Source organism: Hydra viridissima, unplaced genomic scaffold (assembly GCF_058129835.1).
Source record: "Hydra viridissima isolate aposymbiotic clone 2 unplaced genomic scaffold, HvirCarnegie_v1 scaffold_6, whole genome shotgun sequence".
NCBI lineage: Eukaryota > Metazoa > Cnidaria > Hydrozoa > Anthoathecata > Hydridae > Hydra > Hydra viridissima.
The window spans coordinates 5763896-5777041 of NW_028324305.1; the positions used below are offsets into that span (position 1 = coordinate 5763896).

The following is a 13146-nucleotide window of genomic DNA, read 5'->3' on the forward strand; positions in this document are numbered from 1 at the left end:
TGTAAGGGATGCCGGCTTTGGTATAATCTGCAACTGAGACAATGTAATATTTTTTTGACTACAACAATTTTCTGCTTTCTTGAACATGAACATAGTTACACCATATTTACAAATAACGTCCTTTTGAAACTATTCCTCCCTAACTAAAAAAAAATGATGAAGTTAACGCTTAAATGATAACAGTCGAGATGCAAAAAAAGTTGTGTGATAACATATTACAATAATAAAAGTACAATTGTTTAAATAATGGATACAATAATATACATATATTACATACACATTTACTGTTCAATCAAGTCAATATTGCTATAGTCATTTGCATTTGCATCATCATTTTGCCTTTCATTAGCTTTTAAAATTTTTCTTCTAAATATTTTATAACTAATAAAAATCTACACTAATACAAATATACTGTTTTTTTTAAATAATTCTTCAACTCCTTTATTTGCTATTATTTTCACTTAGCTTTTCGGCAAACATTCTGCAGGGAATCTAAAACAAGTTTACTTTATGGTTAATATTTGTAAAAATGTTGATATAACACGACTACCATGTTCCCATTTGAATTTATTAGTTATGATTTGAATTTATTAGTTATGAAGTTAAAGTTATTAGAATGACATCAAATCCTTGGTCACATCGACGAGCGTTTGAGATTTTTTTTATACCTTTGTAAATTCATATGTAAATAATATCACAATGAAAATCTACTTCAAATTGTAAATAAGTTTAGTATATTTACAGCTACATTTATGATTATTCAAACATGAGGAGTTTCGACTATCTTGAACCAAAACTTCAATTTTAATTTCATGACATTTTATGATTTTATATCTAATTTCCTTCACAATAGATTCTAAAAATTGGATTTAAACATCCAGCGATAACTTTTTTTGCATTTTGTTAAATCTAAAAAACACTTTAAATTTTACCATTTTACCATTTTACATACATACATACATACATACATACATACATACATACATACATACATACATACATACATACATACATACATACATACATACATACATACATACATACATACATACATACATACATACATACATACATACATACATACATACATACATACATACATACATACATACATACATACATACATACATACATACATACATACATACATACATACATACATACATACATACATACATACATACATACATACATACATACATACATACATACATACATACATACATACATACATACATACATACATACATACATACATACATACATACATACATACATACATACATACATACATACATACATACATACATACATACATACATACATACATACATACATACATACATACATACATACATACATACATACATACATACATACATACATACATACATACATACATACATACATACATACATACATACATACATACATACTTCCCAGTCAATACCTTATCCAAATTGTCCAAATAAATCCAAGCTGGAACTAAGTCGTGCAGGTTAACTGGGATAATTAACCAAATTTTGAAAAAAAATCTTCATCCACACTCTTAAAAAATTACTGTAAGGATGTCCTAAATCTTGCGGAGAATGACAAAAAAAATTTAAAAATTGTCTGATGAGGCGCACTTTCATCTGAGCGGCCTTGTGAACAAACAAAACTAGAGAATTTGACACACATAAAGTCAAACAAATACCCACCAACGTTTATAACACCCATTTTGTGCGACGTTTTGGTGTGGTTTTATCATTAAACCACACCAAAGAGTATGAAATCTTTTGTGAGAATAAACTTTAACTTAGCATAAAAATTATGGAACTTTTTTTTTCAAAAAACGTTAGGATCAACGGAGATTGGTATGAAACAATCTTTTAATTTTTTATCTTTTCAGTCTAGTGAGTAGAAAACAACTCTGACATGTGACTTCAGCAAGATGCTACGGCTCACAATAAAATGTGAAACAACTTATAGTGGGGAACAATTTCCGATTTATGTCATTTCAAAAAACGATGAGCTGTCGCTACAATGATCAAATGCCTCTTGAAGGAAATGCAAAATCAAAAAAAAATATTATTTAAAAAATGTTGAAAAACAACATTTGAGCGGAAGCTGGACAATAGGGCGGGTCATACTTTTTTTTTTTAAGTTGCTAACCTGGCTATGGTCTAAAAAGTTGCTCTAGGTGCTAGTTATTGTAAAAAGGCCAAAAACATTTAAAACAACAGGTGTCTTGTACTTGCAACTTTACCGCAAAGATTTACCCTTTAAAGGCTTATAGCTAAAAATATAAGAAATTAATCAAGCACTTAATGATACAAAGGCCATATCCATGGCTAGCGCAAAAAAGTATTTTTTTGGGGGTGTATAAGCATTTTTTGCTTACTATAAAAAAAGTAAAAAAAAAGATGCACCTCCTTAATTTCGGCCCTGTCAACGATAAGGGGGTGTTATCGACGTCGAAACATAAAATTCACTTAAATGGTGATATTATTAGTTCAATGAGATATTATTAGATCTAGATATTATTAGTTCAATGAAACAATATAATCAAACGTAATTTACAAAAAGTCTGATTTACAGCTAACACTAGGTAGTTCTGTTCTTGATGCAGTACACTGTAAAATCATTCCATGTCGCGATTCATGCCCAAAAACGGTTGAGCTTGCTGCAGAGATATCTTGGATAGCACGCTCAACTGCCTGAGAGTGACAGGGTATACCAAAAATGAAATCAAACTGACGGTGTTGAAGTTTTTCATTCTCAATAGCTGCTAGCAACGGTGGTGGTGTGAGGTTAGCTGTAGTCCAGTCAATCATATCAACGTAAGTCAAAGCGTTGGCGTTTAGCTTGATACTTGACTTATCAAAAACACGCACAGAAGAACTACACAAAGTACTTCTCAATTTAATTATTTTTTCACAACAGAAATGTCGCACAGAATCATCATTGTCACAAACACCAGAAAGAAGAATGTTTTCGGAGTGGGCAAAGTAGTTGTTGTTCTGCAACACAGGCTCTAATATTTTCCAATCTTCTGCTCCAAGCTTATGACACTGCTTCAGCAAGTAAAAAAAGTTCTTTGCACCATCAGCGCAAGAAGGATGACTCTTGATATTGAACCATGAAGGAGCGTAAACATTTACTATAAAGCGTACAATTTTGTATAGTGATGGGGAACAGACTTCTTTTGACATATACAATCTCAAAATTCTGTTGGCTTTTGTCAGCCACCTAGCATGGTTTAAATTTCCTGGCATTGCGTTCTGTAAAGACCTAATTTCATCACTTGCGCTGCTAAGCATGCTCTAAGAAGATATTTTTGATCTGTACTGAGACTGTTCTTAACCTCATCATTAATCTCAACCACTTTTCCTAACATAGCTTTAAACTTTGAAATTGGTAAATCCTTGGGATCAAAGTCTAGCGCACTCATAATTACACCACTTGAACTACTAGGATCTCTTGTACATCCTCCATCAATAGCAGAAATGTATTTCCGAAATGGTAGTTCATTAGTATGCAACAGGCAAACAAGCCATTGCAGTGGTCTTGCAACGCCTTTCTCTAATTTTCGAATCACACCATTTCGTTTGCCTGTATTGGTTACTGTACCGTCACAAACAACTGCTTGTAGCGTACTTGCTGAATTTGTATTTGCAATTATCGATAATATCTCATTTGCAACGTCAGCTGCTTTACCTGTTTCTGGCATTACATGATCAATGTAGTTATTGTTTGGAAATGATACAATAACATAATGTTCTTCCTTTATGCTTCTACGTATACCAGACTTCTCAACAAAAGTTAAGTCTTTCTTCCCATCAAATCCAATACAAACTAGTTCTTGCATCTCGGCAGCATGCTTAGAAACTTGTTTCTGCCGCCAAAGACCTCTCTGACGTCTAAGTTTTGCAGGATCTATTGCAGTTTCTGCCGACAATAGCTTCATATCTTTTAGCACTGCATTCACTACAAGACAAGCTTCTCTGTTACTAATCTTGCATCTGTCCAAAGCTTTGCACAACTCCGGATATTGTTTCATGTTTCTGGGTGCTGCAACACCATCATCAGATTCACCACTGGAAATTTCACAATCAAGAACTTCATTACCCATGTTTAGTTGAAGTTCTACGTCCTCACCACCATCATCATCAGCATCATCACTCATGTTGTTGTAGATATAACTTATTTTTGTCTCATATTTTTTTCTTCTGCAACTTACCTGTAGCTTTTATATCTATAGCACCTATATACATTTTCCTTTGAGTTTTTTGGTCCAACCAGAAAGACCATTCTGTTGGAGGTATTTTATGCGACAGTGGACAAATACATTGCGAATTCTCTTGTATACCGCTGTCAATACATTTACAAGTACATATATCAAATACAGTTTGTAATGATTTCAAACAGTCTTGGTAGTTGATGGATGTCTTCTTAAAACTGGGATATTTAGCAAGACCCTTAACTTTATCAATCAATTTCTTTATACGATTGACTACACTCTTTGTGTCAATTACTGGGATACTCGCAGTGTTGTAGATACTTACAACTTCATGTGCTACAGCTGTCACTCTCTTCTGCATACAATCATATTTATTGTACTTTAAGTAGTAATCATACAGTCTGTAAACATCACTAGATGTAGGAAGTTGATTTTTTTTTATAACTGCAGGCTGGCCCAGGACTGAGTGTTTAGTCCAAAGTCTTGTGCTGACGGACGCCATTTATTAATACTCAATACAATGGAAACCAACTTGTCCAAACAATATCAGATAACAATTAGAAAAGATTGATTATAAACAACTGATTGAAATAAACCCTGTTGTAGCAAGAACAAATTATCACTTTTTTTAAACAATATAAAATATAAAACAGAACATGTTAAACACATATATTACCGTAATACAGGGTTTGATGAGGGTAAATTTACGATATGCTAGGATGACTTTTGGTTGAGTTAAGGTAATGTATGATTAATTTACGGTTACTTAGACTTATCTAATCTCATTTCATGTACCAGCGAATGTAATATAAACTAAACGTAGTGAACACTAATAAGAATATGCCTTTATAAAATTGATATACGTTTTCACATTATTTACTCATTTTCAACTACAAGTTGCAAGTACTTACTGAGGTTAAAATTTAAAAAATCTTATGGTCCCTAGATTTTGGACCAATAGAACAACTTTTTATGCTATAGCCAAAAAAAAAAAAAAAAAATGACCCGCCTTACTGGACAAGTTTCACTGGTCATAACGCAAAAAAAGGTGCAAAATGTGATAAAAATGACACGAATTATAGTAATATAATTACAACTTATTTAATAACACTTTCCTTACTTTATGTAAAAAAAAAAGTAGTATTAAAGTTATTATTTTTTATCATTTAGTTTGAAGGTTTTTCTAGCTATAAATTTAAAAGGGACTTTAATGCACCCTTCAGCTGTTCTCCAATAATCTTTAATCAGCTGTTATAATAAAAGAATAATTCTTTTACTATAATAGCTATTTAAAGATCATTGATGACCGAAAATTACGTAAAAAAAAAGAAAGATGATGAAGAAGAAATTACATTAAATAAAAAAAAAAAAACACGTAAAACAAAACCGATAAACGATTCTAAAAAAGTTAATAACGGAATCAGTTATAGTGTATATGGCTGATTCCGTTATAAAATTTTGTCTTTTAATATTATTGTCTTCAAACCATTCAACGCGAATATCTGCACGATGGCAATAGCATTCTTATTAGAAGTATAAGTATAAAAATAGTTCAGATTTAAGTGGCGTAACTAGACAATTTGGGCCTAGACGAAAATTATGTTATATGGCCCCTGCATTTATAGCGAATACAATTATACTATCTATACATATTGTATAAAAAAATTAAGATGAAAACGCTTATTTATTTACAAACAAATAACCAAAAACTAAATTACTACAAAAATGAAAATTTACTTAAATTATTTAGATCTATTATCTTAGCCCAAGAACTTCCAATAGGTTATGTAGAAAGATCAGTCGGTTGCGATTATCCCATACTATTTCTTCTTTTACTAACTGTTGCTTACTAAACGATCTTTCTACAGAAGCAACTGTACAGAGAGTGTGAAAAGCAATGTAAAAACAGAAAATACATCTGACTAGTTTCTAGGGAATTATATTTGGCCATTTTTAAGTTAGCTATATCTTATACACTTTGTATTACTTTTAGTTCGTCTTTAAAAAGCGAATAAACGTAAATAAATTGCTATGGAATTTGTTTACTTAAAAAATAGAATACTTTCTTCGTAATTTATCACATTTTAAGAGAATAAGTTTAAATCTTATTTTTGATTTCAGCTTTGCCTTCATCTCAATCTACATTTTTCTTTTGTAGAAAATTTGAAGCAAAAATGTAATGTAAGTAAACTAAAATTTTTTCATTTTATCTTTTGCATTTTGATCTTCACGAATTTCTTTTCCCTCTATCAATATCGAGTGTGTTAAAGACCTAATTAACGTAGTTTAACAGCTGGTACAGAAGGCGATCTTCTAGAGTAAGTTTTATTTTTTTTTTTTTAAATTACACTTGATTTGCCTGTGATCTTTGATATTTTCATTTTGTCAAATAAAGATTTAATCTTATTATTCATTCCCTCTGCACTAAGATCTTTTTAATATAAACAAATCACAAAAAAAATTTCTTTTACTTCAAATCCTTGAAATTTTAATCAATCATTTCTTAGAATATGCGCATGCCAATCATTACACTCAGTTGGTCTTTTTTCAATATATCTTAGATAGTAGCCAATGTAAACGAATCACAAACCATTGTTTGTCAATTATCAAATTTTCTCTAAGATTTTTCACATTGAAATAGTTTATTTTGAATTTTAGGACTTAAGTCTCTATCTCCGATATTTTCTGAATAGCCACAAATAAACGCTTTAGAATCTTTTTGCAAAAGATTGTCTATATATATCTATCAATCTTTCTATATATATGTATATATATATATATATATATATATATATATATATATATATATATATATATATATATATATATACATATATATATATATATATATATATATATATATATATATATATATATATATATGTACAGGGTGTGACAGAAAAAGCGGTACGGTATTTTTAAAAGTTTTTTTAAATTGCAAAAATGTTAGAAATGTTGTTTTTTGTTCTTTTTTGCCAGATATTAGTGTTACACATTGTGTTGTATCATATAGGTGTTCATGCTATGGTAATAATGGTAAGATTAATATTATATTTGAATGTTTAATTGCATTTCATAATAACATGCGAATAAACAAACAAGATTTAGTTGCAATTGATGCTATTTATCATGAAAAGCACTGGGGTGCAATTCGCATTTGTAAATTCTTTGCAAATAAAAATTGGAGTATTCAATCAGTAAATCGTGTATTACAGCGTATTCGACAGACAGGTGTTGCCGATAGACGAATTGGTAGTGGGAGGCGCCCAACTGTTAATACACCAGAAAACAGAGGCACTGTAAGCCGTTTGATAGTTAGTCCTGTTTGAAAATGTTGAAAGTGATAAATGTTTAAAACATTTATCGCCAAGGATGATAACACGGAGAACTGGAATATCTCATTCATCTGTTCGTAGAATTGTTAAATATTTGAATTTAAAGGTATTCAAATGACAATGTGTTCAGAAGTTGACTGATGCTCAAAAAGAACGACGTATAAGTTGACTGATGCTCAAAAAGAACGACGTATGTCGCATGTTGCCAAAATTTATTAGATTTATCAGATAATTCATGAGATAGATTTCCTATTCGTCAAGTTCAGAACATTTTCTTCACAGATGAAAAGATTTTTACTGAGGAAACTCCAAAAAATATTCAAAATAGCAGAGTGTATTGTGAAGTAGACTAAAAATGCAATCCACCTAGTGAAAATCTTTGCAATCCACGGAGTCATTTCTCAAAAACTGTTATGGTCAGGTATTTTGAACAATTTTTCACTTGAATATTCTGGATACTGTAATTATTCTTATATTACTCAGTACTCACAATTATGCTTCTTACTGTTGCTCACTTTTTTGTAAGTGTTGTAGTTTCAAAAAATAAATCGTACCACTTTTTCTAACACACCCTGTATTTTTCTGACACACCCTGTATTTTTCTGACACTGAACCATATTTAGTAACACATATGAAAAACTTTGTGGAGAAGCAAAGATTATTTTGTGTAGGAACTCTGGGAAATGGGTCTCGTGGAATTTCTATTGTATCGTCAACGCCCACTAAACAACGTCTAAGTTCATCTGTGAAATTTAAGTTATTTGCTAACTGGTAATCCAAGTCTTTTTCCTCTGTATTTCTAAATTCTGAGTTTTCTTCGTCATCTTTTTTCTCATTTTGATTGTAATTCCACACTTTCTACTCTTTTAGATTTTTTTTTAAAGAATGCATCTTTTTTTTGTTAAATTTACAATAAACACCCGTGCATAAAAGTTTAATCAAGTTTTTCATTAAGAAATGTTGGTTTTTCTCATGTTTATATTTAACGAAATTAGATTTTAAATTTATTATTTTTGTTTTTTGCTATTTACGTTTGTATTGATAAAATAGCCGAAAAATACTTTTACACATTCTACTGAACTTCTGTAAAATTAACTGATTGTTAGACGATTCATTTTATAGATGACATAGAAGTTTAATCGAGTTTATTAATTATACATTTTTGACACTTGATCACTAACTATTTTAATTACCGATTTAATTGATAAAATTACTAGGTATTCGTGATGCTTAACTAAAAAATCATTTTAATATTAAAAAACAGTATTTTAATCGCTAAAAATCGTCAAATTTTAACTTGCAATTTTGTGACATTCTCCATTTTATTTATGCAACAGGTGCATCATGTGAAATTAAAATTATTTTTTTTATCTTTAATGATATATATTGGTATATTGTTATTTTTAAATTTTAGCTTCAAGGATATCGAAATTTGATATCTTGAGTTTTATGATATTTTTGAGTATATTTGTGGCCTATTTATAAGTAGAAACAGTCTTTTACCTCGATATACAATTGAATTGTATATGTAATCATATCACTGTGTCGCTTATCTTTACGTTTTACAGCAATATTTTTGTGTAGATCGGTCCAAAACATGTTGGACTATCGGCCCACCGGGATAAGTCCCGATATCCCTATAGGCCACTCCGGCCTTGGTTTGAAATAGGAAAACTTGAGGGTGTTTTAAAATTTTGCGTGCAAAACGGTTAAAACCTGGGAGCTAACAAGTGACGTCGTTGACATACCTCGTTCTTGAAGACCATCAAAGCTTAGTGACCGTGACAAAAAAAACATATTCAATAATCAGAATCAATAAAAAAAAACCCTAGGCTCAGCAACAAAAAAATGAGTTCAAATATTCAGCCAAAATCCTTTTCTAGTCAAATTGTAAGCAGAGAAATTGATAGAAGAACGCTAGCAAAAAATAATATTCGTTCTTACATTGCTATAAAAAAGTCTATCCTGCAAATCATCGATCAAAGCAAAAAACGAAAATGGTGCAAACAACGTTTGAATTGGGCAGTAGAAGATAGGGCGAAAGTGATATTGAGCGACGAGTCAAATTTTCAGCTCGTAAACTGCACAGGGAGAATTTATGTTAAAAGATTTGTAACTGAAAGTAGTTGTATAACGAACACTACTTACAAGCGTGACAAAAGGGAGATCAAGACTCAGTAGGCTCATGGGGATGTTTTTCTCATAAGGGTTTTAAAAATCTGTTTGTTGCTTTGGTGACCTAGATCACTAGATATCAATCCAATCGAAAATGTTTGGTTATGGATTGACACTCAATTGCTAAATTACCAAATTCAATCAACTTAGAATTTGAAGCAATTTTTAAGTGAGTATTGATTAAAAGTGCAACTTTAGCTCTGCATGAAATCGAATCAATGCAGAGACGAATTCTTATTGTTTTTGAGCTTATAGGAAACCAATAAAATATTAAATTTGTATTTTTTTTTCACTTATTCTGTTCTTAACTCTTACTCGATTAAACTTTTATGCAATTCATTTTTTGGCTATATATATTTAATTTTTTGTAACTACTTTTTTAAAACTATTTTTTCTTATTAATATTAATTGTATAGCTAATTGATTTTTCTTTAAAAAGTAAAAAAATGAAGTTCATTTTTCAGTTTATTTTTTTTAATTCTGTTTTTCTGTTGTTTTTTTTTAAATTCTGTTTTTCTTGTTTACGACATGTTCATTTCTCTGTATTGCAACTCTGTTCATTTCTTTCATTTATGGCACAGCTCATAATTTAATGCTTACAACATTCAAGTTCAACAAGATTATTACCTCACATCTTAGAAAGGTTTATATCAGTCAGCTTGTTGAGCAAACATCAAGCGCCATCTTTAAATAAGCGGATAAAATGGCATATATGAAATACCTACAGCCTTAAATACATATCTTATGATTCATTCACCTGAGTTTTTGTGATATAGGCTAAACAGCGTTTATTCAGCGGCGCGTCAACCAGAGAAGAAAAAGTCAGATTACGAGGGTTTCGGGTTGACACTTTTTGTAAAAATTTAATAATTTTAAGAACTCCCTCACAAAATCAGAAACAAACCTTAAGATAAAATCTTCAATTTGTTACCTTTTAACATAACATACAAATAAGCTAGAAATATAACTATAAATTAGTACGAAAGTATGCATAAAAGCATCGAATAAAGAAAGACAATTTACTTTATCGTACAAAATCGTTTTAAACTATGCCGTCCCGCAGCATCTTTTATTTAAAATAAAACTTTTTGTCTACCTTTAATCGTAATGCCTGTATATCATACAAAAAACACCATAATCTATAATATAATCCCTCATCTATTGCTAAAGAAGACAAACCAAAGTTTAGAAATGTGAACAAAAGAATTGGAAACGCAAACATATCAAATGCAAAATAATCTCGAATAAAATTGAGGCAAGCAAAATGAAAAAAAAAAAAAAAATGATTGTAATAAAGATTAGCAAAGCGAAAAAAAAAAAAGAACCATTTTGCACCGTTAGAGGGAGTTTTGAATAAAACACATTTTTAAAATCAAAGAGATTAAAACTTTACTGTTAAACCACAAACGCACACAAAACAAAGAAAAGGCTGAGGTCGCTTCCTTCACAAATACAACAATTTCAATTGCTTGAAATGTTTGAATATGTATAGAGAACACTCTAACAACTTTAAGACGTACAATAAACTGAAATGCTGCCTAAACATATATTCGTGTATATTTAGGCAAAGAAGTTTGGCAATAAATATTATTGTATGATTTGAAAAAAATAAGAAGCAAAAAGCTCAAAGTTACAGAATATATTTTATTCTCAAATCTATCAAACTTAAACAGGTTTATTTGTAAACTGTATTAAAAATTTTATGCAAAATTGCACATCATGATTTAATGATTAATACTTATTTAGACCAAACAAACGGAATTTGTAAAACTCTGGGAATTTTGGAACAAGGGCCAAGGCCAACGTCAGAAGATTTATGACAAAATGCGAATAGTTGTAGTTAGAATAGTGACTTGCCAATACAAATCTAAAATATCATTTTAATAAGTTAAATTAAGTAACTATCAACAAAACAAAAAACTTCTTATGTTTTAATAGGTAAGTCTTGTAAGGAGGCCATAATAATCAGTGATTATTCTCTAACAAGACATCAATCAAACAAAAACTCTCACACACATTACTGTACATTTTTACACATCTTACATATATTATAAGACTACAAAGGTTAAAAATAAATTTTGTTCAAAATCAATAAGCTAATTGTTTTGGTCCTGTTAGGGCCTCACATACATTACTAAGGTCTTGTTATGGCCTGAATATAACTGATAAAGTGATCACTTTTGCTTTGTGCATCTTAGACAGTTATCTGTTCTTGTAAATTTAACAAAATCTAACTTAAAAATATTTTACAAAATAATTGAAATAGATAACATGGAAATTGTGTTATGTCCCAGTATTACTCTCTCTCTCTCTCTCTCTCTCTCTCTCTCTCTCTCTATATATATATATATATATATATATATATATATATATATATATATATATATATATATATATATATATATATACTGGATATCTGACAACTTATGAAAAGTATTTCACCACAAAATTTAAAAAAAAAATAAAAAATAAAAATAAAAAAAAAAGAGAGAGTACATAAAAAAAAATTGTTAAGATAAACATACACAACAATAGGCGCAAGTGTAAGGAATTTGCGAGTAGCAGTAAACATTTCTCCTTTGTCAATTTGCTCCCAGTGTGTGAGCCTCCTTGACTGACCTTGATCATATGTTTCAAATGGCGCGCCTTTGAGATGATGAAGCATTAAATAGTTGGCCTATAAAAAAACTTTTTTATTAGTATTTTTATATCAATATTTTAATTCTAACAGTAAAAAAAAGAACACCTAAAACCTTTACTTTTTATTTCTTATTCATTTTATATCAGCCAGCTTTTAATAAAAGCTTTGGTTTTGAGTTCGGCTTTAGTCAGTCTTTTGATTGTTCAATTTTAATTGGTTAATTCATATTTAACTGAACTTTCAGAATATCTTAATTATATAATAAAGATAAAATCAGCCTTTGGTTGTATGAAAGTTTGTTTACTTCAGAATTTTGGTTATAGAAAAATTAGGTCATAAGTAATTTTGAAAGGCTGCTTTTATATTTAATATACTATAGCAGCAACAAATAATATAATTTTGCCTATTACTTTAGTGGTTTGACAGATGAAAAGTACCAAAGAAGCTTTTTGATTACCAGTTTAAAAAAACTTAGAGCTATCATAAGTTAATAATGGCTATAACACATAAAATGATACAGTGATATATACACTCACCAAGTTGTGAAACACATTTGTCAAAGTCCAAACAGTTGCAGTATCAAAAAATGGCATGCTTAGCAAAACGAGGTGAAAAAATGCGACAACCAATCCATAAGAGATCCAAGCTCCCTTCATATCAAGCCAGTTTTCATTCGCGTTATCAATAGTACTATGAGCTCTAGTTCTCTCATTCACAAGAGTTGACATTTTTAGTTATGATTCACTAAAAGCATTTTAAGTTATATTCTGTAA

The 13146-nt window shown here is 29.9% G+C and overlaps 1 protein-coding gene across 1 annotated transcript; it reads right to left on the reverse strand.

The window, feature by feature from the left end:
* Positions 1 to 10562: 10562 nt before the first annotated feature.
* LOC145190460 (ORM1-like protein 2) lies at positions 10563 to 13146 on the reverse strand. The gene is made up of 3 exons (XM_090090016.1): positions 12910 to 13146; positions 12258 to 12409; positions 10563 to 11599 (listed from the first exon to the last, which is right to left on the reverse strand). The coding sequence occupies exons 1-3, from the start codon at positions 13099 to 13101 to the stop codon at positions 11464 to 11466; spliced, it is 480 nt and encodes a 159-aa protein (XP_089946142.1). The 5' UTR covers positions 13102 to 13146; the 3' UTR covers positions 10563 to 11463.